At 44.1% G+C, this 25,352-nt stretch overlaps 1 protein-coding gene across 3 annotated transcripts in view; it reads right to left on the reverse strand.

The window, feature by feature from the left end:
* LOC112541622 (uncharacterized) overlaps positions 1–25,352 on the reverse strand; it is a 174,764-nt gene that overhangs the window by 42,075 nt on the left and 107,337 nt on the right. For 2 of the 3 annotated variants that reach the window (XM_088132024.1, XM_088132023.1), the window contains 3 exons: positions 19,585–19,708; positions 3,213–3,290; positions 317–383 (listed from right to left, as the gene is read on the reverse strand). In XM_088132024.1, the coding sequence (XP_087988150.1) occupies positions 19,703–19,708 (6 nt within the window). In that variant the 3' untranslated portion in view covers positions 317–383; positions 3,213–3,290; positions 19,585–19,702. The remainder of the gene's footprint in view (positions 1–316; positions 384–3,212; positions 3,291–19,584; positions 19,709–25,352) is intronic. The other variant, XR_015794384.1, reaches the window with a different exon arrangement.

Genomic DNA, 25,352 nt, shown 5'->3' on the forward strand with positions numbered 1-25,352 from the left:
TTGGAGACTGGATGGTCAAAGTTGGAAATACTAGGAAGAAAATGTAGGCAGACTGGTATGGCTGAAGTAGATGAATTGAAGCAGGAGTATGACTTCTCAGTTTCTACCACTACAATAATGTCTTCATTGATAATACAAACTTCAAGTAGATAAAACAATGCATATGTACATGGACATCTCCAGACTGAGTATGCAGAAATAAAACTGACCATATTATTAGTGCAAAGAAGTGGAAGAGCTCAGTGCAAGTTCAAGTCAAGCTAAAGCAGAAGAACAAAGCTAATCAAATTTTATATGAACTTGAGCATATGCTCACCATTTTCAAGGAGAACATCAGGAATTTCTTTGAAGTCCTGAACCCCACTGACAGGGAACCAAAGGAACTGTGGAATGAAATCACAGAAAGCATTAATGATTAATGTGAAAAGAGACATTCAAGTACCAAAAAACAGAAGAATGCAAGCAAACGGGATGTCAGAACAAACTGTGGAAATTGCCTGGAAGACAAGCCAAGAAAGACAAAGATTTCAAGAAGGAATTAACAAATATTTTAGAGAGCTGTTAGAAAAGACAAGAACCAGTATTACAATGACATCTGTAACAACAATGAAGATGGAAATTGGCACATAAAAATAAAGATGGCCTTCTAAAAGAACTCTGAACTCAGAAGAAGGTGCCAATCTCAAATTGGTATGCTAAAGGATGCCAATGGACCGATTGTAACCGATTCAAAGGGGATAAAACAAAGATGGAAGGAGTATAGTGAAATTCTGTACAGTAAAGATGTCAACATCCAAGATACCACAAAAGATATTTCCTGTTTATAAGAACCTCTGGTAATTACCAAGTTGGAAGGCAACATGAATTGATGGGATACAGTATATACAGAAATATGGCAAGCAACTGAAGGAGAGAATCAGTAAAGGTTCTAACCAAATTATGCCAGCACATCTGAAGAATAACATGTGGCCAACAGATTGGAAGAGGTCCATCTACATTCCAATACCAAAAAAGGAGACTTCACAGAGTGTGCATATAATATCTTTAATTTCAAAGGCTAACAAAGTAATGCTTAGGATCATCTAATGGTGATTAGAGCTTTCATGGTGATGTCAGATATTCAAGCAGCCTTTAGAAAAGGCTGAGGACCAAAAGACATTAGTGCTGATGCACACTTGATATTGAGAAAGCCAAAGAATACCAAAAAGAAATTAAGATGTGAATTATTGATCACAGAAAGGCCTTTGCTTGTGTCAAGCATTTCAAACTATGAAATGTTCTTAGGAAAATGGGAATCTCAGAACATCTCACTGTTGTCATGCACAATCTATGCACAGAACAGGAGGTCATACTCTGAGTGGAACATGGTGAAACAGGCTGATTCCAGGTCAGCAAAGGAATGAGACAAGGGAATATACTCTCCCCTTATTTATTCAATCTATTTCCTGAATATATATTGAAGGAAGCTGTATTGGAAGAAGATGAGTGTGGTTTTAAAATTGGAGGAAGGAACATCAGTAACCTGCACTATATTGATGAGAGTACTCTGATAGTTGAAAATACAAATAATCTGGAAACTGTAAGAATGAAAGTCAAGGAGCACAATAAAAATGGGATTAAGACTAAATATAAGAAAGACCAAAGTAATGACATAGATACAGCAACTAGCATTAGAATTCACAATGAAGACATTTAAATGGTTGATAACTTCTACCTTTTAAGACTGACCATCAACAGTAAACGAACCAGCATTCAAGAAATACACCACAGATCAGCACTTAGAAGATAGCAATGAAGGTTTTGGAAAATATATTCAGATGCTGTGTTGTGACTATACCTACAAAGACCAGAATCATGCAGGCAATGTTTCCCTATGACACTCTGTGCATGTGAAAGTTGGACTCTGAAAAAGCAGTATGGAAAGAATATTGAGTTTTTGAATGTTGGTGTTGAATAAGACTCCTGAGAATAACATGGATAGTCAAGAAAACAAACAGATCATAGAACAAATCAATCCAGAGTACTTATTCAAGTAGGTTCAAATTATCACATTTTGGGCACATTATGAGAAGACCTAACTTCAAAGTCCCTGAAAAGGGGAAAGGAAAGGAAAGAGAAGAAGATGATGACCAACAGCAAGAGGGTAGACTCAATTATAGCATTGATAGGTGTGCCATTGGAAGACCTGAAGTTAGGGTAGGCATAGATTATCCCAGAGAAGTTCTATCTGGTTGCTAAGAGTTGACACTGACTTGATGGCACATAATCAATCAGAAATAAATAAACAACAGATTATGAAAAAGGTTTTCAAACTGTAATTACAGGCATCCCCAAATCAATGAAAACTGTTGAAACTTCTCCTAATCTAAGAGCAAGATTGATTTTAAAAGGTATACTGTACTTCAAGGCTGATACAAAGAACTGAGAGCAGTAGAGTTTGTTAGTATATGAAAGCTAAGGCACATCTTCTTCACCTTAATACAGCTGGAACTCAATCCCTCTAAATAAAGTTACAAAGTTGTGAAATGAAAATAAAATTAATATTGTTTTTTACAGAAAACCTCAGGCATGATGGGTTTTTTATGGGTTTTGTATTAGAGTAGATTTTGCCTTAGAGTGGGCATAAACCTAGCATCTTGGTTTGGCTTTGTTCTGGGAAAGACTATGGGTGCAGGAGCCTTGTGTCAAATAAAATCAAGAAAATATGTAAACTAGGGCTGTACGCCATTAAAATACCTGAGGTTTACTGACCTGTGTCCAGTATTGTTGCTTAATCAAATCATTTATCTACAATATGCAAAACTTGGTAAATCTATATATATGCAAATGCCTTCCATATTGCCAGGCTAGTTAATGGTGAGCTAGATTGTAGTGACAATTCAGTGGATATATAGCTAACTTAAAAACTCTACTCAGGGAATGATCATCAATAAGTTTTTATCAAACAGGTAGGAGATACTGAGCGGATGTGACAAGGTTCAAGTCCAGCGTATTGGACTTTTCAGCATTTTCATACATGTATTTGATAACGAGTTGAAGGAAATGCTTATTTGATTTGAAAATGACATAAAACGGGTGGGACAATTTATCCAAAATAACATAAATACATTTCAAAGTAATAGGCTGATAATTACAGAATTTAACAGGGACAGATGCAAAGTTGCTCACTTAGAAAAAACAGATCATATACACAGTTACAGAATTGGGGTTACCTGGCTTGGCAGTAGTACTTGTGAAAAAGATCTGGGAATAGTAGTTGATTACAAGTTATGAATCACCAGTGTGATGTGCTGCAAAGAAAGTTAATATTTTAGGCATTAACAAAAAATACAGATTCCAAATCAAATAAATGTTCCATTTTATTCTGGTTTGATGAAACTCTCCTTGCATAATGTCCACTTCTGGGCACAACACTTTTAAGAAGAATTTAGACTAGTTGAAAGAGATTAGAGAAGGGCAATGAGGATGAACTAGAAATTAAATCATATAAAGAGAGGTTGAAAGATCTATAAATGTTTGCTTTGGAGAAAAAGAGGATATGAGAGCACTCTTCAAATATCTGAAAGGGTGTCACACAGAAGGTCAAGCCCCATTCTTTATCATTACAGAGGACACCGCGCAGGCTAATAGATTTAAGCTAGAAGAAAAAAGATTCCAATTGAAAGTTAGGAAAGAAATCCAAACGGTATGAGCAGTACGACAGTAGAATCAATTACCCAGAGAGCTGTCTGGCTTTTGCTGGATTTGTTCAAGCAGAGACTGGACAGTTTACTGTTGTAGATGCTATAGTTTGGATTCCTCCCAGAAAAGGGGACTGGATTCAATAGCTCAAGTATTATGTGTAACATGCTTATGTATGTGTATTTGTGTAAGCTCAAAACCTAAACTCTTTACTCAATGCTTTAAAAAAAAAAATAATCCACAGGCTGCTTTGTTGAAATCCGGGCAGCACAAAATGCTCAGCCTTTGTGACATATAAGATATTTCATTTCTGCATCAAAATAAAGAGGTAAGAGTGGGCTTTAGCTGTAAAAGGTCGTGCAACCCCAGCCTGAAAGGGCCAGGTAGGATGGGAAAATGATACAACAAGAAGGTTCTTGAATTAATTGAATCAAAATGGCAAAATTTTACTTATTTAGAAAATGTATATAGTGACCCAACTTAAGCACATACTTCTGGGTGGCAAACAATGCATGCAAAAACAGTATAAAAATCCTGACCCGTGAAAATAACACAGTGGAAAGAAGAGCAGATAACTGAGGCACCACATTATGGTTCCATAAAACGCACATATACAATGGGCTGCCCTAACATCCTGGCCCTAATGCTATGGGGAAAAGTCAAGTTTTAACAGCTTTCTGGAAGACCAAGAGGGTTGGAGCCATTGAATCTTGGAGGGGAGGCTGTTCCATAGGACAGACACTGGGACAGAGAAGGCACACCACCTCAGTCCTGCAAAATGGCACTGTTTGATTGAGGGGACCTGGAGCCTGCTCACCCCATCTGATCTGGTGGAATGGGCAGAAACCCTCAGAGATGGTTGGTCTCACAAGGAACCTGGCCCCATGCCACGTAGAATTCTAAACATGATAACTAGCACCTTGAATGGCACCTGGTAGCATACCAGAAAGTCAATGCAGCTCACACAGCAGTGGTGTTACATGGGCAAACTTTGTAGCACCCAAGACTGTGTCCACCACTGCATTCTGCACCAGTGGGAGTTTATTCTAAAATATAAGTATTGTAAAAGATACTTACACAATAGGGTGAGCTAATATATACAATACAATATATACAAGTGAAAATAAAATTTACCAACCCTAGTGTGTATAGAAACACACACACACATACACAAACACACATGAAATATCCTACTTAACTCACACCCTTTCAACTCTCTTTTCCTCACTTAAGCTTCTGCTGCATTTTGGCTTGTTTGTTTGCTTTGTTTGGGTTACTCAGGCAATTCCATTGTCCAGTATCTGAAACTCCTTAAACACAACACAGTCCATTCTCCTGGTCTCTCCATGTGTCCACAAGCCACTCCAGAATTTTCTTCCTGGTCTTCCTCCTTGTCTCAAGGCCAGAATCTCTGGACTTGCAGGCTCCACGACTCACCGTTAGCACTACCCGGTACCACCGAGGAGCGTTTCCCTTTCCAATACAGGCATGACCAGCGACGAGGAATCCATGGGTCAGCTGGAGCACGAGGGACCCAGGCTCGAGGAGGGACGGTCAGAGCCACCCGGGAGCGACGGGACAGCGACCAGGACCGGGCGCCCTCCAGCCGAGCAGTGGTCGATGTGCGTGAACCAAGGGCCAGACGGTTCAGGCGTCACGATGACCCGAGGTTCAGGGTCCCGGAACCGCGAGTGGGACGAGAAGTTCGCCCGACTAGAGGAGAGAGTCGAGCGGCGCCTAGACGCCATGGAGGCGATGCTCCAGACCCTGCTACAGAGAGTGGGACCATCGGCAGTGAGCGATGGGGCGAACAACGGGGGTGGCGGTCCGGCACCCCAGCCGGCACCGCCCACGATGCCCCGGTCGGTGGACCGACGGGCGGCAGATGCCCTGAGACTTCGAGGCATCACTGGGAAGTTCTCAGGGGACCCTGAACAGCTGCCGCATTTTTTGACGCACGTTAGGGGGTTCATGCAGAGGGGTGGTCACCTATTCGCTAGGGACGAGGATAGAGTATCCTACGTGGCCGAGCTGCTAGATGGCCAAGCAGCTAGCTGGGTGATCGGACTATATGACGCCAATGCGGCGGAACTACGGAGTTTCCCGGACTTCATGCAGGCGCTCCGGGACAGATTCGAGGACACATTGAGTGCCAAGCAGGCAGAGGACGACATCCTGCAGTTCAGACAGCGGGGCAAGTCGGTATCGGAGTACGCCCTGGAGTTCCGGAGGTTGGCAGAGAAGCTCACGGACTGGCCGGAGTCCCTGAGGGTGAAGTATTTTAAGAGGGGGCTCAATCCAGAGATCCTGGAGTGGGCACTGGGATGGGACGACCCGTCCACAGTGAAAGATTGGATCTGGCTGGCCGGAACGGCGGAATCGGCATGGCGGCAGATCCAACAAAGCGCGAGGCAACGGGACCAGACGAGGGACCGGCCGAGGGAGAGAACCCCCGAGGAAAGGCGGAGCAGTTGGCGGCAGTCCACTGGGGGGCGAGAGGCGACCAGAGCCCCGAACCTGTGCTTCCGGTGCGGAGGCAGAGGCCACCAAGCGGCGCAGTGCCCGACGGAGCGGGAAGGAGCCCCACCAGGGCCCGAAGTCAAGCCCCCGCGTGCGACCGGGAAAAGGGCCGGCGACCGACCGCGGAAGGGGGCAGTGGCGGCGGTGACCGAAAAAGGACGTGGGGGGTGGTCGACCCCGGAGACGGCGTCCTCTGGAGAGGACTCGGAGCCGGCGGGAAACGAGGCGCGCTCGCACTGAACGGCGTCCCAGTGCGAGCAGGGGAGTCGAGGCGCGCGGACCCAATCGGAGATGAGGACTGCCCTCCGTTCCGGGTGAGAATACACATCCGGGGGGTGAGATCCGGAGGGGAGGCACAGCTGCGGGCGCTACTGGATTCAGGCTGCACCCACTGCTTGATGCACCCAGCTGTGGTCTCGGGGCTCGGACTACAGCTGAGGCGCCTCCGAGAGCCCATTGCATTCAGCCAGCTAGACGGCACGCTGGCGGGGGGGGGCCAGCTCAGTATTACACTGAGCCGGTCCAGATGACGATCGGGAGTCACCGGGAAGAACTAAGATTTGTGGTGGTCCCGGTGGCCGACTACGCGGTGGTACTCGGCTTGGCGTGGCTGCGGCGACGGAACCCACGGGTCGACTGGACGGCGGAGGCAGTGCGGTTCGGGGTCGACAGACCGGCGAAGTGCGAGAGCAGAGGGGACCGAGCCGTGGAGACGGGTGCGGCCGCAACCACAGACGGGCAAGTGGAGGATCCGAGACCCCGGGAGACGGGGCGAGAGCAGACGGAGCCTGAGACCCGGGCGGCAACAGCAGCAGCAGCAGCGCTGGGACCCCGGAGACTCGCAACGATCCTGAGGCATGGGGAGGCAGCGGCGACTGGCGAGACAACTGCAAAGAGAGAGGCAGGGTCCGGGGAACCCATGACGGGCGGCGGAATCCCGAGGCAGTATCGAGACCTGGCGGCAGCGTTCGGGGAGAAGGAGTCCGACCAGCTCCCTCCACACCGGCCCAGTGATTGCGCCATCGAGTTAGAGCCAGGGGCGACTCTGCCTAAGCCGAAAATGTACTCCCTGTCAAGGAGAGAGATGGGGGCTCTGCGGGAGTTCATAGACAAGAACCTAGCGCGGGGATTCATCCAACCCGCGAAGTCACCATTAGCGGCCCCGGTACTATTCCGGGAGAAGAAGGATGGCTCGCTCCGAATGTGCGTGGACTACCGGGGGCTGAACGCAATCAGCACCGAGTACAAATACCCCCTCCCCTTGATGAAGGACTTGATGTCGCACCTGTCTAAGGGGAGGGTGTTCACAAAACTGGACTTGCGCGAAGCTTACTTCAGGGTCAGGATCCGCGCTAAAGATGAATGGAAAACGGCGTTCAACACGCCGCTCGGAAGCTACCAATTTTCCGTGATGCCGTTTGGATTAAAAGGGGCCCCGGGGGTATTTATGCAGCTAATAAATGAGGTGCTGCACGACCTACTCTACCGGGGCGTCCTGGTCTACCTGGACAACATCCTCATCTACACCGAAACCCTGGCGGAGCACGTGAGCCTGGTGCGCACGGTGCTCCAGAGACTGCTGAAGGCACAGCTGTACGCGAAGCTATCGAAGTGCGAGTTCCATCGAGAGCAACTAGACTACCTCGGCTACCGAATATCCAGCCGGGGAATTGAGATGGACCCGGCGAAGGTAAAGGATGTCCTGGGCTGGGAAGCGCCGCGAACCCGGAGGCAACTTCAAAGCTTCCTAGGGTTTGCGAACTTCTATAGACAGTTTATCCCGAACTTTGCCCAAATCGCCCTTCCCCTAACAGACCTGCTAAAAACCAAGGGCACCGGAAAACCCCCCAAGCCCAGCATGACACTTGCGTGGACTGCAGAATGCCAGGGGGCGTTTGAGGAGCTAAAACGGCGGTTCACAGCGGAGCCGATCCTGCGCCATCCCGACCCAGATTGGCGGTTTATAATCCAAGTAGATGCGTCAGACGTGGCAACGGGGGCAGTCCTGCTCCAGCCCAGCCCGGAGGGGGCCATCCACCCATGCGCCTACGCCTCCCGCAAATTCACCGAGACGGAGAGAAGGTGGATGGTGTGGGAGAAAGAGGCGTACGCAGTCAAGTGGGCACTGGCCACGTGGAGGCATCTACTGGAGGGGGCAGCTGAACCATTCGAGGTGTGGATGGACCATAAGAACCTCGAAGCCCTGAAGACCCCGCGTAAGCTATCCCCCAAACAGGCGCGGTGGTCCCAATACTTCGGGAGGTTCAGGTTCACCCTAAAACACATCCCCGGGAAGCGCAACTTCCTAGCCGATGGACTGTCTCGCATGCCCCAGCACGCCAGCCTACGGGAGGAGATTGTGGACTCCATCATCCCTGCCAGCAGACTGGCTGCAAAGGCGGTGACCCGGAGCCAGACCAAGGGGGAGCGACGGGACGCGGCGCCTGAAGTAAGGCAAGGGTTCGTGGAGGCGGCGGTGCGGGATGCTTGGCTCAAGCAGAACCGAGAGGCACTAACCAGCCAAGAGGGGTTGTGGTGGCACGAAGGAAAGCTGTACGTGCCCGAGGGTTGCCGACGGGAGGTCATGGAAAGAGCCCACGACAGCCGGAGCGCGGGGCATTACGGCTTCGTGAAGACGCTCCACTTAATTAGGCGGCAGTTCTGGTGGCCCACGCTCCGTAAGGACGTGGAGGCGTACTCGGGGGGTTGCCCGGTGTGCGCGACGGCGAAAGGGGCCAAAGGCAAGCCTAGAGGGCTACTCCAGTCGGTAGCGGAACCCGACGGCCCATGGCAAGAGATCGCCATGGACTTCATAGTAGAGCTCCCGGAGAGTAAGGGGAAGACCGCCATTTGGGTGGTTACGGACTTATTCTCCAAACAAGCGCACTTTGTAGCATGCCGGCGAGTCCCCACGGCAGAGGGGTTGGCGAGACTATTCGTGCAACATGTTTACCGGCTCCACGGCGCGTCCCGACGAGTTGTCAGCGATCGGGGCGGCAACTTCGTCGCGCAGTTCTGGAGGGAGTTCCTGAAGCGGGTGGGGACGAAGCAAGCTCTTTCTTCCGCGGCGCACCCGCAGACGGACGGAGCCACGGAACGCCTGAATGGGGGGCTCGAACAGTACCTGCACTGCTACGTGGGGCACCAACAGGACGATTGGGCGGAGCTACTACCATTCGCGGAAGTGGCATACAACAACGCCGTCCACAAGAGTACCGGGTTCACTCCGTTCAAAGTAGCCACCGGGAGAGACTTCGTCCCCATGCCGGAGTTGCCTCAGCCAGAATCCCAGATCAACTCCCTGGACGCCTGGTTCACCCAAATCGACGCGACCCGGCGAGCGGCGCACGCGGCATTGCAGAGAGCCAAAGCCGACTACAAGAAACACGTGGACCGCAAGAGGCTCCCCAAGGAGCAGTGGAAAGTGGGGGACCAGGTATATCTGTCAACCAAAAACCTAAAGACGCACCAGGCATCGAAAAAACTCAGCCCGAGGTTTGTGGGGCCGTTCCCCATTGCAGAGGTCATCAATCCAGTAACCGTCAGGCTGACGCTCCCGAAAAGCCTCGGGAAGATCCACCCGGTGTTCCATTGCAGCCTGCTAAAGCTGTACCAGCCGGGGAACGCCTGGCACAAGACAGAGGGAGTGCCACCACCCATCATGGTCGGGGGGGAGCAGCATTTTGAGATCAACCAGATACTGGATGCCAGGAGGCACAAGGGGCAGGTCCAGCTCCTAGTGCAATGGAAACATTTTCCCAAGTCCCACAGCGAATGGGTGAGTAAAACCCACATAAGGGCGCCGGACCTAGTGCGGGACTTTTACGATAAATACCCTGGGAAACCGAAATAGAGCCGAGGGGGGGGAGTTGTCTTCAGGGGGTGGTATGTCAGGTTCGGTCAGCACGGGGCTTCAGGGAAGCTCGCAGCCAGACCACGCGGAATCCACCGGCGGTAGCTAGCGGGGAAAAGAGGAACTGAAAGCGCCGCTAGTTAACGAGCCACCTGCGCCCAGCCAAACAGGAAAACCGCAGCGGAAGCTTTTAACTATAAACTGATAACGGCGCGAGCCAACAATGAATGGGGCCGCAGGCAGCGAAACAAGATCGCAACGCAGCACAGAACCCTCGGGCTTGCACGTAACGGGGAGGGACCAACCCAGCCGGAGGGGAACTGGCAATCAAGGACAATGGACCCTGACCGAACCTGCCATCATGGACAATCAAGGGGGATTATTGGGGGGCCGATAATCCGCAGCAGCAACGTGATCGCGAGGCGGGAAAAAAGCGCGGGAAGGGGGGAATATAACAAGTAATGCAATTGTACCAAGCCAGTCCTGGCTTTGCTTGTGACTACTACGTTACGCATGAGTAAACCTTCTTTGTGAACCACACGTGTCACGAGAGTTTCTCTGTCGAACGGGGCAAACCTCACACTGTGATGGTATGTGGGAATAACCTTGGGAGACAGGAGGAAGAGCTGCAGCCTAGACAACTATCTGATAAATGGAATCAGGAGGAGGGGTGGCAAAAGTGTCTCAGAAGGGACCCTCCCTAGTTTTTGGGACAATAAAAGTGAGGGACGGGATGAGTACCTTCAGACTTGCAAGATTTTGTCAATGTAACCTTACATTAAACATAGAGTTAGTACTCCTGAGTGTGCTTCTTGTCTGAAGTACTTTACAAGGCTGACATCTTCAGTTCACATTTACCAGGTGATGTCCCCTCCAGCAGCATGTCCTGCAGCATTTGCAATACAACCCCCCCCCCCACATTTCCTGCCTCTTTTTATATTCTATACCCAGGATATATATGTGCCACTGTACAGGTGCTTTCTAGCATTTTCTCCTTTTTTGCCTACGTGTTGTCAGTTTTGTGTAGAGTCATATCCTTCCCTTAAAAACAAAAAACAAAAAACAAACCATGACCCTGGCACTGACCCAACCACTTTCTTTCAGCTAGATGCTTTAATTTGTCACATATCCCCTTCCTTAAGCAAAGGCTAGGGGACTAGCCTTCCTAAAGAGAATTTAAAGCACACATAGCACTTTTAGTATCTTTTCCATATCTCAATAGGAAATCTGCTACTGGTTGTTTTTCCCAGGTTGCACTTCAACCTGCCACATGCTCTATGAAGACCAACTGGAACTGGCCCTGGAGAATGGAGGAGAACTATCCAAGTGCCCCCACTCCAAGCCCCAAAGCCAGTCCAGAAGGGGACCCTTGTTGATGGTATCAGAAGCTGCTTAGAGATCTAGGAGGTGAAAGAAAGATGCACCACCTCCACCTTGAGCACTTCAGAGGTCATCCACAATGCAACCAATGTGTCTCAGTACTGTAACCCAGCCTGAATCCTGACTGGAAAGGGTCCAGATAGCCTACTTTCTCCAGAGCCCCCAGAAGCTGTGCATCTACTATCTTCTCCACAACCTTCCCAAAAAGGAAAAGGTTGAAAACTGGATGAAATTGTCCACTACTGTTGGTATCAGTACTGTTGGTATGTATCATGTAAAGCCCCACTATGCCAATAGAAGATGGAACATGGGAGAACCTTTAGGAGATACCTTAAAATACACATCCAAGGCAGCAAGTCCTTTCCAAAACAAAGTACTGTATCTCAAGAGAACTGAGCCATGTATCCAAAGAACTGCAGAATGCAATCAGAAAAGGAAAATAGAAAATTGTGGAATCATAGAGACAGAAAGTACCTTAGAGGTCATCTCGTCCAACCATCTGTTCAGTGAAGGATCACTAGACTATTTCTGAGAGATGTCCATCTAGCCTTGGTCTGAAGGGTCTGAACTTGTTATTTCATGTGGCAGCCTGTTCCACTGGCTGACAGCCCATACAGGCAGGAAGCACCTCCTAATGTCTAGCCTGAACCTCCCTCCTTATAGTTTTAATTGTTTAGTTCTGCTCCTGCCCCCAGGGAAAAAGAAAATAAGACCACTCCTCCTTCTCTGTGACATCCCTTTAGATACTGTCATCCTATCTCCCCTGAATTGTCTTTTCTATAGGCTAAACATGCCCAGAATCTTTAATCATTTCTCACATGGCTTGGTTTCTGGATCCTTCACCACGCTGGTAGATCTCCTTTTAATTTGCTCCAATTTGTTACTTAAAAAACAAACAAACAAACAAACAAAAACCTGTGGTGCTCAGAACTGGATACAAGACTCTAAATGGGGTCCGACCAGGGGAGAGTAGACTGCAATAATTTTTTCCTATGAACCTGATCATGTTCCTATTAATGTACCCCAAGATTTGCCTTCTTAGTAGCTGCATTTCCCTGCTGGTTCATGTTTCAGTCAATCCTTTTCTCAGGTACTACTGCCAAACCAGATCACCCCATCCTAGTCTTCCAATTAAATTCTGTCCTATTCATTTCAGCCGACTGCTTGAGTGTGTCTAGATTTTTTTGACTCTTCTTTCATCTAAAGTATTAGCCACCCTTCCAGCTGTGTGTCATTTACAAACTTGTTAAGTATTCTGGTGTGGGTCTTCCGGGCTGTGTGGCCGTGTTCTTGAAGTTTTGTTTCCTAACGTTTCGCCAGCACCTGTGACCGGCATCCTCAGAGTGCAGGAGCACAGACAGGAGCAGTTCTCTCTGTGCCCAGGGTGATGTGACCCTTCTGTGGGTATTTATAGAGATCTGGGGGGGGGGGATCTGTGCTCCTGCACTCTGAAGATGCCGGTCACAGGTGCTGGCGAAACGTTAGGAAACAAAATTTCAAGAACACGGCCACACAGCCCGGAAGACCCACACCAGCCATCGTATGCCGGCCGTGAAAGCCTTCGACAATACATTGTTAAGTATTCCCTCATTCAAATAATTGATTAAAAATGTAGTATGGCACACCATCCAGGACAGAGCCCTGTGGCACATCACACAATGCTTCCCTCCAAGTTGAAGTGTGGCCCAACTAATGGACATGCTTTGGGTGCAGTCATTCAGTCAACTGTGAGTCCAGTTGTATCATCTAGCCCATATTTTACCATTTTATTAAGGACACTTAATAAACCCATTGAACTCTTTGCTGTTGAACCCTTTGCTAAGATCTGGGTAAACCGTGTTTATGGCTGTTCTATTAAGCTGGTAACTCTATCAAAGAAGGAAGAATGGGGACACTGGCTTTAGTACAGCTTACATTATCAAATAGAAGGCATGACTAGTTGGCTATCTGTATGGGCAAATGAACCTTTGTTAGAAGTCCTTCAAATCTCCTTTAATAATAAACCCAGGTGATTGAGTACCTATCAGTTTGGAAGTGAACTGCAGCCACACATCAAAATGTTCCCACATATTAAGTGGGCTCCCTAGATTAACATTTGATAATAATAATAATAGACCTTCGAGCAGTCCAGCCAGGACCAAACATGTTCAGGAGCTTCTAAACATTATGGTTGGTATCAGTTGAAAAAAGAATGATGGAATGCCAGGAAGGGCTTAGGAAATTAGCACTTCATTTTCAAGAGCAGAAAAATGCTTCAGAGTACAAAGAGGCATAAATGAAACATCTGTCTGCAATTCCTTTCCCACACACTTCTGGCAAAGAGACACTTCGTTTAAGAAGCTGTAGACATGCTCTGTTGCACCCACTCTGGTTTGGAAACACTGAACCAGGAATTCATGCCTAGCTAGCATCCAGAATAAGATAATTCCTGTTGAAGGGTGAATATGCCTACACTGCAAGGTATTGTAACACAGTCAAGCAATCTAGCTGTTAGAAGCACCTTTCAAAAAGTTTTGCTAGTCTGTTGTGGCTAAAGCCATGTCTTTCTAAAGCCCTATGAACCAGGACCACATTCTTTATGGGAAGCCACCAATGATCTCCCCATGACCCAGGGGCTTTTTTCCCATGCTTGAAACTCACAAACCTACATTTGCAACAACCAATCTGGGTCTGACACTAATAGCCAGTTGTGTCCCCAAACACCCTTCTCAAAACAATAAGTGGCATTATGATGGATAAATCTTTATAGTTAAAGAAATAACTGGCGTCTGGAGGATGTATGGATTGACTCGGTTTAGTGAGCTAGAAAAGCGTTAAGTGTTCATTAACAACATGATGGATGAAAAACACAGTGACATCCATGGAGCATAACAATATCAAGTCAGCATCAGCCACGTTAACAGCAGGCAATGTTAACAAGGCTTCTGGCTTACTTCCCCCACTTTCTAATGTGTGAATTATATAAAGCCAATCAAATTAAAATCACACAAGAGCAGAATGGAAAACCTCGGTTAAAGGTAAAGAAAACGCTCACACTTTCCTCATTCTTGCAGTGTGGCAGCAATAGCAGCTGGTAGTTTTCTGAAGGAGTTAACTCATCAGCTTCCTGCCATGGCAAAAGGAGTGGGGGGTAAAATTTAATTGCAGCAAGCATTCACACTACAGTGCACCTAGCCTATTAAAACTACTTGGAAACAAAAGGGCTTGTCTGAGTGAAATCCTGAATCAGACAGACAAAGCTTAAGGAAGGAAATTATTTGAACTTGAGGTTTTCCAACTGAAAGGAAATGGTTCTAAGGAAATGATTGTCATAGCATTTTGGTATATATGAATGCTCTAATTCTGAACAGCAAATACTATACATTTACAGCAGAAATAGAAAGACTGAATCCTAAACATTGTAAGTACAGCTGTTATACTCTGGAATTCTGTTTAGCGGCATCAAGTGATGAAGCTTTTTAACTTTTAACTTGGGAGGGAAAATTTGCTATATGTGACATCCAACCTCCTTTCTGTGGTCCATCATGAAGTTTACCTGGATGGCCCCACTGGAGACTGTAGCAGATATGTTGGAAAGGAAGCAAAATGCCAAGATAGTACTTCATGGAGAAATTTAAGGAGAAAAATAAATAGCACATTCAAGGAAAGTCCCTATCCCTATGCAGGAACACATGCAAGAGTATTCAGAAACATATACTCCTGAGCCTTCCTATCATGCTTGCCTCCTTCTCATGAGCTCTTGGGGAGTGAAGCATCAGATGCTTGCTGAACTAAAGAAGGCAAAGGTCTATTAGCAACTAGTTGCAAAAAGTCCACCTCCGTCAATTTTGCCCAGGACCACAATTATGCAAACCTAGCATTCACATTTCTAGCCCCTTTTTCCAAATATGTGCAAATAAAGATGTAAAAGAATGTTTAATGGATTTCTCTAGGAACAGATTTGAGGATTTCACCCTTAGAGGAATCCATGGCAGAACAAATGCTAACTAAAGGAATATCACATAATCATTCTAGAAAACACGGAAGATGTGAGTGCTGCAGAATGTGTGCTGAGAATTTTAGAGGTTGATCATGATGGAAATATCTCATGTGTATTTGTTCAGATTTTTCAAAACCTTCTTACAGAAAATACCATGTCTTAAAACATACTACCAAAGGGACAAGTAGGCCAAAACAAATTTTACAGATCTGCAAATCTCTATTTGCAACATAGATTTTCTTGCCCATGGGAAATGTACCTCAATGTAATCTTCTCCCGTGTACAAATCTCCAGCCAAGCACTGGCAGAATCCAAGACTTTTTCTTAAATGGTCAAATGTATAATGTTTGCACGGAGTAAGAGATGCAGAATCAAATCATTTCTAAGACCAACGCCAAGGGTGGCCTTTGTTATTAAAGAGCTGTCTGCTTTTTAATTTTTTTGTTATACAAATTCAAATATCTGAGAAGCTGACCAGAAATTTTATCAACCTCTCATACAGGATCAGGGCTGTGAAGATTCAGATGTGCTTCTTCCAGCAAGTAATAAAGTACCATTATTCCTTTCCTTCCTTAAATCAGGCATATCAGATGGAGAATAAAGATCCTTTAGCTAATGGAGCAAGTGTTAATAAATGAAAGGCAAATCACAAGTGCATCTAACTGTACAAAACTCAGAATGCATCATAACATCAGGTTACAAAACCTGATCAGTGCTACAGCAATCTCTACAATGTAATAAGATATTCTATCATCCCCTGAAACAAACCCTAACATAGCTTTAAATACAGAATACTGGAACATTGATTCATTGGAAGAAAATCTCCTTATGCATTGACATTACATGGCACATTTATAATTAGCTACCTCATGGCAGTTGCTCTGGCTTCCACAGCAAGCACCAGCTTTGATGGGTAATATCTCAGAACCCTGTATTTCTACTTGGTCAGTAGCAGCAACTAATTCACCCCAAATTGACATCTTGGATTAAATAACAGCTATAGGCAAAATGAAGACTGCAAACCACAATGAACAGCACAATGAACAGTTCATTGCAGATGTAGCAAGCTGTTTGGCTAAGAAATGTTCGCTAGCATATAAAATACACAGGGAAACTTTGAGACTTTAACTTAATTAGGACAACTTTCTTGAAGGGTAATCAGCTCACAACTGAAAATGAAACCTAAAAAATAATTTCAGCAAAATTCTTTTCCCAAGATCCTGATAAAGTATTTTCCAAGAGATTTGCACAGGAATATCTGTTCCTGTCTCTCTAGTTGGAGAATACAATGCCTGTTCCAAGTAGTCAAGCATCAAAATGAGAGTTTTGTTTGTTATAGTGAGTTGACAAAAGGTCACATTCTACTGAATATTATAAAGCCTAAAACCCACTGCATTGTGATGTTAAAGCACACCAATTATATCTTTACAGTGGAACCTCGGGTTACGAACGCTTCTGTTAATGAACTTTTCGGGTTACGACCAGCTCCGGCCACAAAATTTTGCTTCGGTTTGTGAACTCTGCCTCGGGGTATGAACAGGATATGTGGCCATTTTCCCTCCCGTGACACGGTCCGTGGCCATTTTCCGCCCCTGACACGTGGTCCGCAGCCATTTTTCTGCCCCGACACGTGGTCTGCGGCCATTTTCCCGCCCGACACGTGGTCCGTGGCCATTTTCCGCCCCTGACACGTGGTCCGTGGCCATTTTTCCGCCCCTGACACGTGGTCCACGGCCATTTTTCTGCCCCGACACGTGGTCCGTGGCCATTTTCCGCCCCTGACATGTGGTTGTAGGGAGGGGGACTCTCCCTCCAAGCAATAGCCGCCTCCCTGTCCTCCACGCCAGAATGGATTAACGGTAATTACATTGAACCTTATGGGGAAATTTGCTTCGGGTTGCGACCAATTCAGGCTGCGACCAGAGTCACGGAACGAATTAAGTTCATAACCCGAGGTACCACTGTATATTGTATTGCATTATGTTTATATTACATCTGAATTCAGCAAAGATCATACATAAAGAAAAATATATGCAACTTGCCCTCCAAAACAAAACAAATGTGCAAAAAACCAACAGCTATGTTCTGTACTACTTCCACAATTTTAAACATGTGGGAGATCACAACACAATCAATTTTTTCCATCCGGCATGCCAAGTTCAGTGTTTTTGGTGTAGATAAGAGAAATAGCATTGCTCCCATTTTGAATCACAAACAGTGGCTCTAACTTGGGCTTTGATGAGCCAGGGTTTCATCAGAGCATTATAGTCCAGCATACTATGTCATACAGTGGCCAAATAGAAGTTCACAGTCCTGGACTGGAATAGCAGTATTCTCCTTCTGTTGTTGCTTCCCAGCAATCAATCAATCAATCAATCAATCAATCAATCATTCATTCATTCATTCATTCATTCATTCATTCATTCTACATAGTTGTATGCTGCTACAATAAAAAAATGTCTCTTGGAGACTCAAATAGAAAAATATAATATAAAGCAAACCCCCATACAAAAATGAAAACACAACATTTATGAGAATGGAAAGAAAGTAAGAGATGGCAACAACAACTCCAGTCAGAGGAAGACTGTCTGAACAAGTTTGGTCTTTAGAAGCTTGTAGAAAACCAGCAGAGAGGGAGCCAGTGTGATCTCCACAGGGGGCTATTCCACAATGTCAGTGTGGCAACCAAAAAGCAGTGCTTCCTTGCCTCAGCCCCCCAAGCCTCCTGAAAATGTTAGATTTGCAACAGTTTCTCCCCACTAGATTTAATCAGTTGGGCCAAAGCTGGCTGGAAAAGACGGTCCTGAAGGTATCTGTTGCCAAATCATGAAAGGCTTTATAGGTCAAAACAAGCACCTTAAATCAGGCCCAGAAACCAATTGGCAGCCAATGCAGTTTGAATCAACTGCAGTTTCCAAATATTCCTTAAGGGTAGCCCCAAGTAGAGTGCTTTACAGTAATCTAGATAGGTGGCAATAAGGGCAGGAGTTACTCTTGTTTCAGTAACAGGAAAGGCTGCAATTGGTGCACCAACTGAAGTTGGGTATAGACCCCTCTACCTATGGTTGCCATCTGCTGAACCAGTGGGAGCTGTGAGTCCAGCAGGACCCCAAGTCATGAACCTGCTCCCTCATGGGTACTGCTTGTCCATCAAGGAGTACCTCTGGTAGCGACAGAGGACCCCCGATGTATCATCAGGAACTTCAACTTGCCAGGGTTCAACTTCAGTCTGTTCTCTCTCATCCAGACTCTGACAATCTCCAGGCATCAGGAATGAGAGTCAACAGCATCTCCCCTATAGCCTGGGGTGTTGATGTACAATTGGGTATCATCTACATATTGATGACACCACACCCTGAACCATCAAATAACCCCTCCCAGTTGCTTCACATACATGTTAAAAAGCAAGGAAGACAAGACCAATTCCTCCAGCACCCCACATATCAGGTGCCACTGGACTGACCTTTCCTCCTCCACCAACACAGATTAGAATGGCTCAATAAGGAAGGAGTGAAACAGGGAGCTCACTACCCTATACAGGGCTGCTGGACAGCAGCTCTCTGACATATTAAGGGAGGAGAAGTGAGCATTATTTGCCACCCTTATAGCCACAGCGTAGGCCTGAACATGGGCAAATACTTGTGCTTCTAGACCTCCAATAGTGCTCTAAGTGTCATTTCTAGCACTTCATCTCCTGAAGGGCCTTAGTAAACTGAGGCACCAAATGGGATCACCCCTCAGAAAGAGGCCGCTTGGGGATAATAATGTGTGATGCCCGGCTCACTCCCTGACACCAGCCGCTCATGAGGCACTGAATAGGATTGCCTATCAGAGAACTGATCCCCAAGTGCCTTCTGAAAACCCACTGGATCCCTTAGGTGCCTATTTTATATAGTGAATTCTAGACAAGGCTTTAAACTTTGCTGCGTGCAGTACTCCATGTTGCCTGCAGTCTTGGAAGAGAACAACTGAAGTGCTCCCTTGAACTTCATATTCATGACGTGCCCTTGCTTGCAATTACAGATTGATAATTCAGACATAATCTTATATCTGGAGTTTAAAATTAACAGCTCACATAGCATCTGATCAAAAACTCAAGCCTTTAAAAAAAAAAAAAATCAGAAGTTTGCCACATGGCTAACCAAGCAAGAAATGGTGGACAGATTGCTACCTTCACAAGATGTCTTGCCTTCGCCCAGTTTCTGGCCTGCTGGACACTTAACAATAATAACTGCCAACAGTATTGCAGCATTGGTCTTCACAGCTCACATTTTCCGTGGCACATTCATTTATGTCTGTAATGAGAAACATTTTTAATGAAGACTAAACACAAAAAATGTACTAGCTACAGTTTTAACTTCTACAAAGAGGTTTAAACATTGTTTAAAAATTATCATTCAAAGTATTTTCTTACGTTTCAACTCCCTTGCCAACTTCCCTGTAAAACTGGTTTAATAGACTGAGAGAGAATGACTGGCCCAAGATTACTCAGTAAGTTTTACTGCTGAATAGAGACTGGAACCAGGATTTCTCTGTCCAAGTCTGGCTCTCTAACCATGAATCATAAAAGCATCCTACTTTTCTGCTTTGGAATACTTATACAAGTAGTGGGAGACATCTGGGTGATTTTCTCTGGGTTTGGAAGCTAAGCAGGATTAGATGTGGTCAGTACTTGGATGGGGGACTTCAGGAATACCAGTTAAGTTAAAAATACCCCAGAAGAAGACTATAGCAAACAACTTCTACATTGTCCCAAGAAACCTACATCAGTGTGTTCATGACATCAGTTAAGATCAACTGGAAGAACCTATACCTATACCAAACCACATGACAAACTCAACAATCATGCTCCATTAATATCTTGGTTTTGTTTTCAACTTTTGATACTTGAAATATGTGGTAATCTGAATAACCAGTCTGTTGTGTATTGTAGATAGACTGAAAGTCTAGGTGTAGATTTTCTTTAATCTGTATGTCCACACATTATGTTTAATGATCTCAGTAGTTAGTAGTAGTTAGTAGACGTTTGCTTAACATTTCAAGCTGCTAAGCTTAGTCAGATATTCTGTCCTTGGCATGTGTGAATTCAAATGTTGATTCATCTCTGTTTCAGTATGTTGTTTAAACTCAGAAAATGGGTTAATTTCGTTGATCAGGTTATGCCTGTTAAGTATATAGTCCATTTGTCAAACATATATTAATTTGATTCCCATTTTAATTAAATACATTTCATATAGGGTTAGAAATCAGTTTTGATAAATTGCTTGCTACGTTAATCAAAGTGGTTTGGTAATAAAATGGTTAATAAAGTGTTCATCAGTGGTTTGCTGATAAAAAAAAAAATCACAAAAATAACTTCAAGAATATATTGGTCTTCATGTTTGTCCAGAGGGATTTACATTTAATGGGTAATTATTAGGGTTACTCCTTATAAATTAATATAATAGTAATTATGATCATTATAATAAAGATTGGCACTATTAAAGAGAGGAGATAAGTGAAAAAGTTTAAAGTCACTTACAAAAAAGGTTGGATTCATCCATCACATGGTTTGTTCTAACCATGATACGTCAAACAAGCCACAATGGCTTGGTTCATACAATATGCTAATCCAAAACAAAAGAAATGACAATATGATTTGCCTTGATGTATGAACCCAGGCAATAAGTGGTTGGGTTCCTACAACAAGCTTAGCCAGATAATTGTAAATGACCAGCTGCATTCACACAACGTGCTGAGTTTAGTTAGTGTTATGTCCTTTTGGTGTTTTCCTGTTCTGGTTTTAGTTTTTTTCATTGGCTTAATGTACTGTGGGATCCCAGACTGATTACTTTATGTGCTTCGTTCTATTGAAAGAATCTAGAAAATGGGTTAATTCAATAATCAGGTTAAGAATGTTGTGTGAACCTACGACTCATGCTGTCCATTCAGTATTATGCAATATTATTTTATCTAACCTCCAGTCACGATGGGGGCACCACCCTCCCTGTTCATTATCACTCAAGAGTTCAACTAATCCTACCCTCTTGAAAAATGTCCTGACAGGAAGCAAGTTTGCCAAATTACATCTTACCAAAATTCAATGTTTTCCAATCATGAAAGCCATTTAAACTGACACTGCAGGCATTACAGAAAATAAATGGGATGTCCATTCTCTCAGAGTATTGTCTAGAAATAAATTTTCCAATCTTTTGTATTCAAGGCAGACACTTTTAAAAACTGCTTGACAGTAAAGTGTGAACTCAATGACTTTGGAAAGAAAAGTATATCTGTTTAATATTGAGAGAGGGTCTCTCCGGTTTGTCCCTTCTGAGGAATAATTGTTTTTGGATCCAAGTACCATGGACCCCTTAGAAAATTATCAAGCATCTTGGGTCTTGCCTATAGCTCAAGCTATAGACCAGGGTAAATTAACTTAAATAAAGGTGATTTGTATCAGTAACCTAAACCATAAGGAATTTCCACAACAATTTAAACAAAATTTCATTTTTTGCATTAATTATTTCAATAATACATTTTTATGATAATTAAAGCACTGGCATATAACCTCAACAAAGGGTACTACCTGGCCTTGTGCTTAGAAGCTATCAGGCCCAGACCTGGTTAGTACTTGGATGGAAGACCACAAGGAATACCAGGAGTGTGGATCAGACTAGGAAATCAAATAAACCTGGGAGAGGACAATAGCAAGCCATCTCCATACTGTCCATGAAGTCACCAGCAGTAAATGTCAATGGGAGACATTACTTGCCTTTTCTTTTGAAAGAAGCTGGGAATTACCAAATGATTCCTAATCTGAAACACTAGTTGCACAATTATTTATTAGATTCAGTTTAATCCCTCCTATTTTCCAACTAGCCAGGATCAGTTGGCTGAACAATTTCATCTTAGATTGGGATCAGGTGACAGAACCTAGTCAATGAACTGAAGAGGCTAAGTAGCATTGGGCCTAGTTAGTATTGGGACAGGCGACTACCAGAAATACCAAGACTGTGGACTAAAACTGGAAAGTTGGAAAAAATAACCTGGAAGAAGACAATGGCAAGCCACTTCCATATTGTTGCCAAAAAGACTAATCCAGATGTGTCCATGAAGTTACCAGGAGTTGAAGAAAGGACTTTACTCTCACAGGACTCAAGTCAATGGGGAAGATTTCTGAAGGACCATAAACAAAACATTTACGGTGTGTGTATCTAGATGTTTCTAGTTGGGAAGCCTTGTAGTGAACACTAGTGGCATCCAGAGATGTGTGTCAAAGATAGCAGGCACAATGTTGAGATCCAAGTCCTGCCCCCTTTGAATATATGCACGTGCCAAACGGCAGGGCTTGGATTGCAATGCCATACCCACCATCTTGCAGATTTTGACACCCCCCACCCCCAAAGATGTCTATGGTGACTATGGTGACTATGCAAAAGATTGTTTATTTCCATCAGATGGATAGTCAATGTCTATTTTTACAATATGAGAAGTGTGCTGTTCCAGTTCAGATTAAACAAGTCCAGTTTTGTCATTTTGTACACAAGCTATGATGAATATTGCACTTAACTCTACACTTCCCTTTTCAGAAGCTTTTCCTTGCAGCAAACTGTAATTTGCTATGTGATTCAGAAGGTACACAACTGTAAAAACCACAATTTATCCACAAACCTGGAATCAAACCAATAAATCACCATTGTTACATTCTAAAATGATTCTTCCCCTTCTAAAACTACAGTTGTTGTTGTTTTTAAAGAACTGTTTTGGAAGAAAATAAATATTACCTTAGCATAAAAAACTTTTGAGAGGAATAAAAGCAGATTTCAGAAAAGCTTATATGGCTGCAAACTGAAAACCTCAGCACCCTAGGAATTTTTTTTGTTATAAAATTACTATAGATGGCCTTTGTTTCAGTGACCAGATGCATCAGATCAGCCCATTCTGTGATCCATAATAGGCTGACTTTAGTGAATGTCATAGCTCACTAGGCCTGTAATAAACCTTTTAGATGAAATAAGCTTGAATAAAGCTTACACATTCTCAGTGTAATAAGCGATAAAGTCAGTCCACAATAACTTCAAGGATATTGAGTCTTCTGCTACTGTTCCAACCCATGATAACAAATTTGTGCATGATTCAGCGTAATAAAGGACTCAGTCCCATAAAACGATTAAACATTTCTACTTATTCTGACATATTCTTCAAAGTTGAAGGTGATACTAAGCCGCAGTAAGCAAAGTTTTGACAATTTTTCTTCAGCTAGCAAAATAAATATATAATAAAACAATAATGAGAAAATGAGAGGGTAAACAAATATAGCAAATGGATTATATAATCCATTCCAGTAGATTAAATTTGGCATAAAAAACTCCAAAGGAAAAAGAAGAAAGAAACTCAGATGTTTTTGCACTTGAACTGTAAGGAGGGTGATAGGTAAGCTTCTCTAGGGAAGACATTTCATAAAAGAAAAGCCATATTGAAAAGATTTTTCCCCAGTTGTCACCTGCTTAAATTGGGATGGTGTGTGGTTTAATATGATGGTCTAAAGTAGGGATGACAGATGGGCAAAAGAGAACTGATTCATTGTACTGAAATTTAAAATCTAGCAACAGATTTGGTTGTAAACATACTTATAAGAACAAAGCAAAATGTTATCCACATCCAAGTTTCTTCTTACCCAGAGGGAGGTCCTCCATGTGCATCAGTTTGCCCATCTATCCACCTTTCTCTTGGTGTCCAACATGCCTCCTGACCACTTGGACTCCAGCTAGATGATATTCATGTTGCCTAGATGAACTGGTATCAGCCTTATTCAGCCTGATAAGGATGGAATGAAGGAGAAACTTGAAGGGGAATAGTTGGACTACTTCTGGTGAGAAGCTGGTGGTTACAGAGAGCCGTGTAATGATTATGGGCTCTTATCACCTTGAGTAAGGTAAATTGGACTGATAGATATGTATGCCTAAACTGTAAAGAGATAGGAAAATCCATTTCTGAAAACAGGTATCAGCTTTAGGTGTATTGATATTTCAGGGCTGTGATTTCAAACTGCAAATTTTAACTCACCCATTATTCTTAATGTCCTTTTGAATTATCTGTAGAAAAATAATTGAAGTGTTTAGCATACTGAGAAGCCAAAGGAGCACTCAGACTGGCTGACTGTAAAGTTTCAGACAAGATCTGCATACCTCTCTTTTGACAAAGAAGAGTTATTGCTTTGCACGGCTTAGTGAATTTAGGCTACTTGGGTGTGCAATCCTATATTTAGTGAATGTTTATATATCACGGTTCAAAGCTAAACAACAATTTGCAGTTTTAATATTTGTAGGTTTCATTGCAAACCAACCTCGTAAGATCCACATCATCATTCTTTCTAAAAATGCACCATGGACGTTGTTAGAAAATAACAATGGATGGTTCTTACAGCCCATTGCTTTGTTTAGAAGAATAACTATTTATCCAGAAAAATTGCTATAGTCAGCTATGGTGACAAAGAATACCCTGGAGGAGTGAAGTAGGGAGAATATTTCACCATTTTCCCTTCTGGTAAATGACCACAATATTCCTTGCATTGTTTGACACAAGAATTCCTCACCATGATGACAGAAAGAGGCTTCAAGTAGAATATTGAGGGTTTTTTAAAAAAAATGATTCTCCTTTTCTACTCAGAAACACAAGTTCCAACACTAATTGGGTCAAAGGTTTTGAGACATTCCAAAGGTTTTATATATTCTGCATCTCTGGAATGATGTATGTCCACAGTTCAACTCATCAATTGGCCATGCTTTTAGAGAAACCCCTATGGATCCAAAATTGGATTATTACTAATAATAAATGTCTGTGTTCTGTGTATGAATACAAGAGTAATCTTTTGGTGGCGGTTGGATATATTTAACATTTGGGAGAGGGGAAAAGACCTCCATGAGTGGCCTGATAATTCAAAGGGGATACATCTGGGAT

The sequence above is a fragment of the Python bivittatus genome, unplaced genomic scaffold (genome assembly GCF_059951505.1).
Source record: "Python bivittatus isolate LINGU-HERP-01145 unplaced genomic scaffold, Pbiv_v1 ctg000980_np1212, whole genome shotgun sequence".
Lineage (NCBI taxonomy): Eukaryota > Metazoa > Chordata > Lepidosauria > Squamata > Pythonidae > Python > Python bivittatus.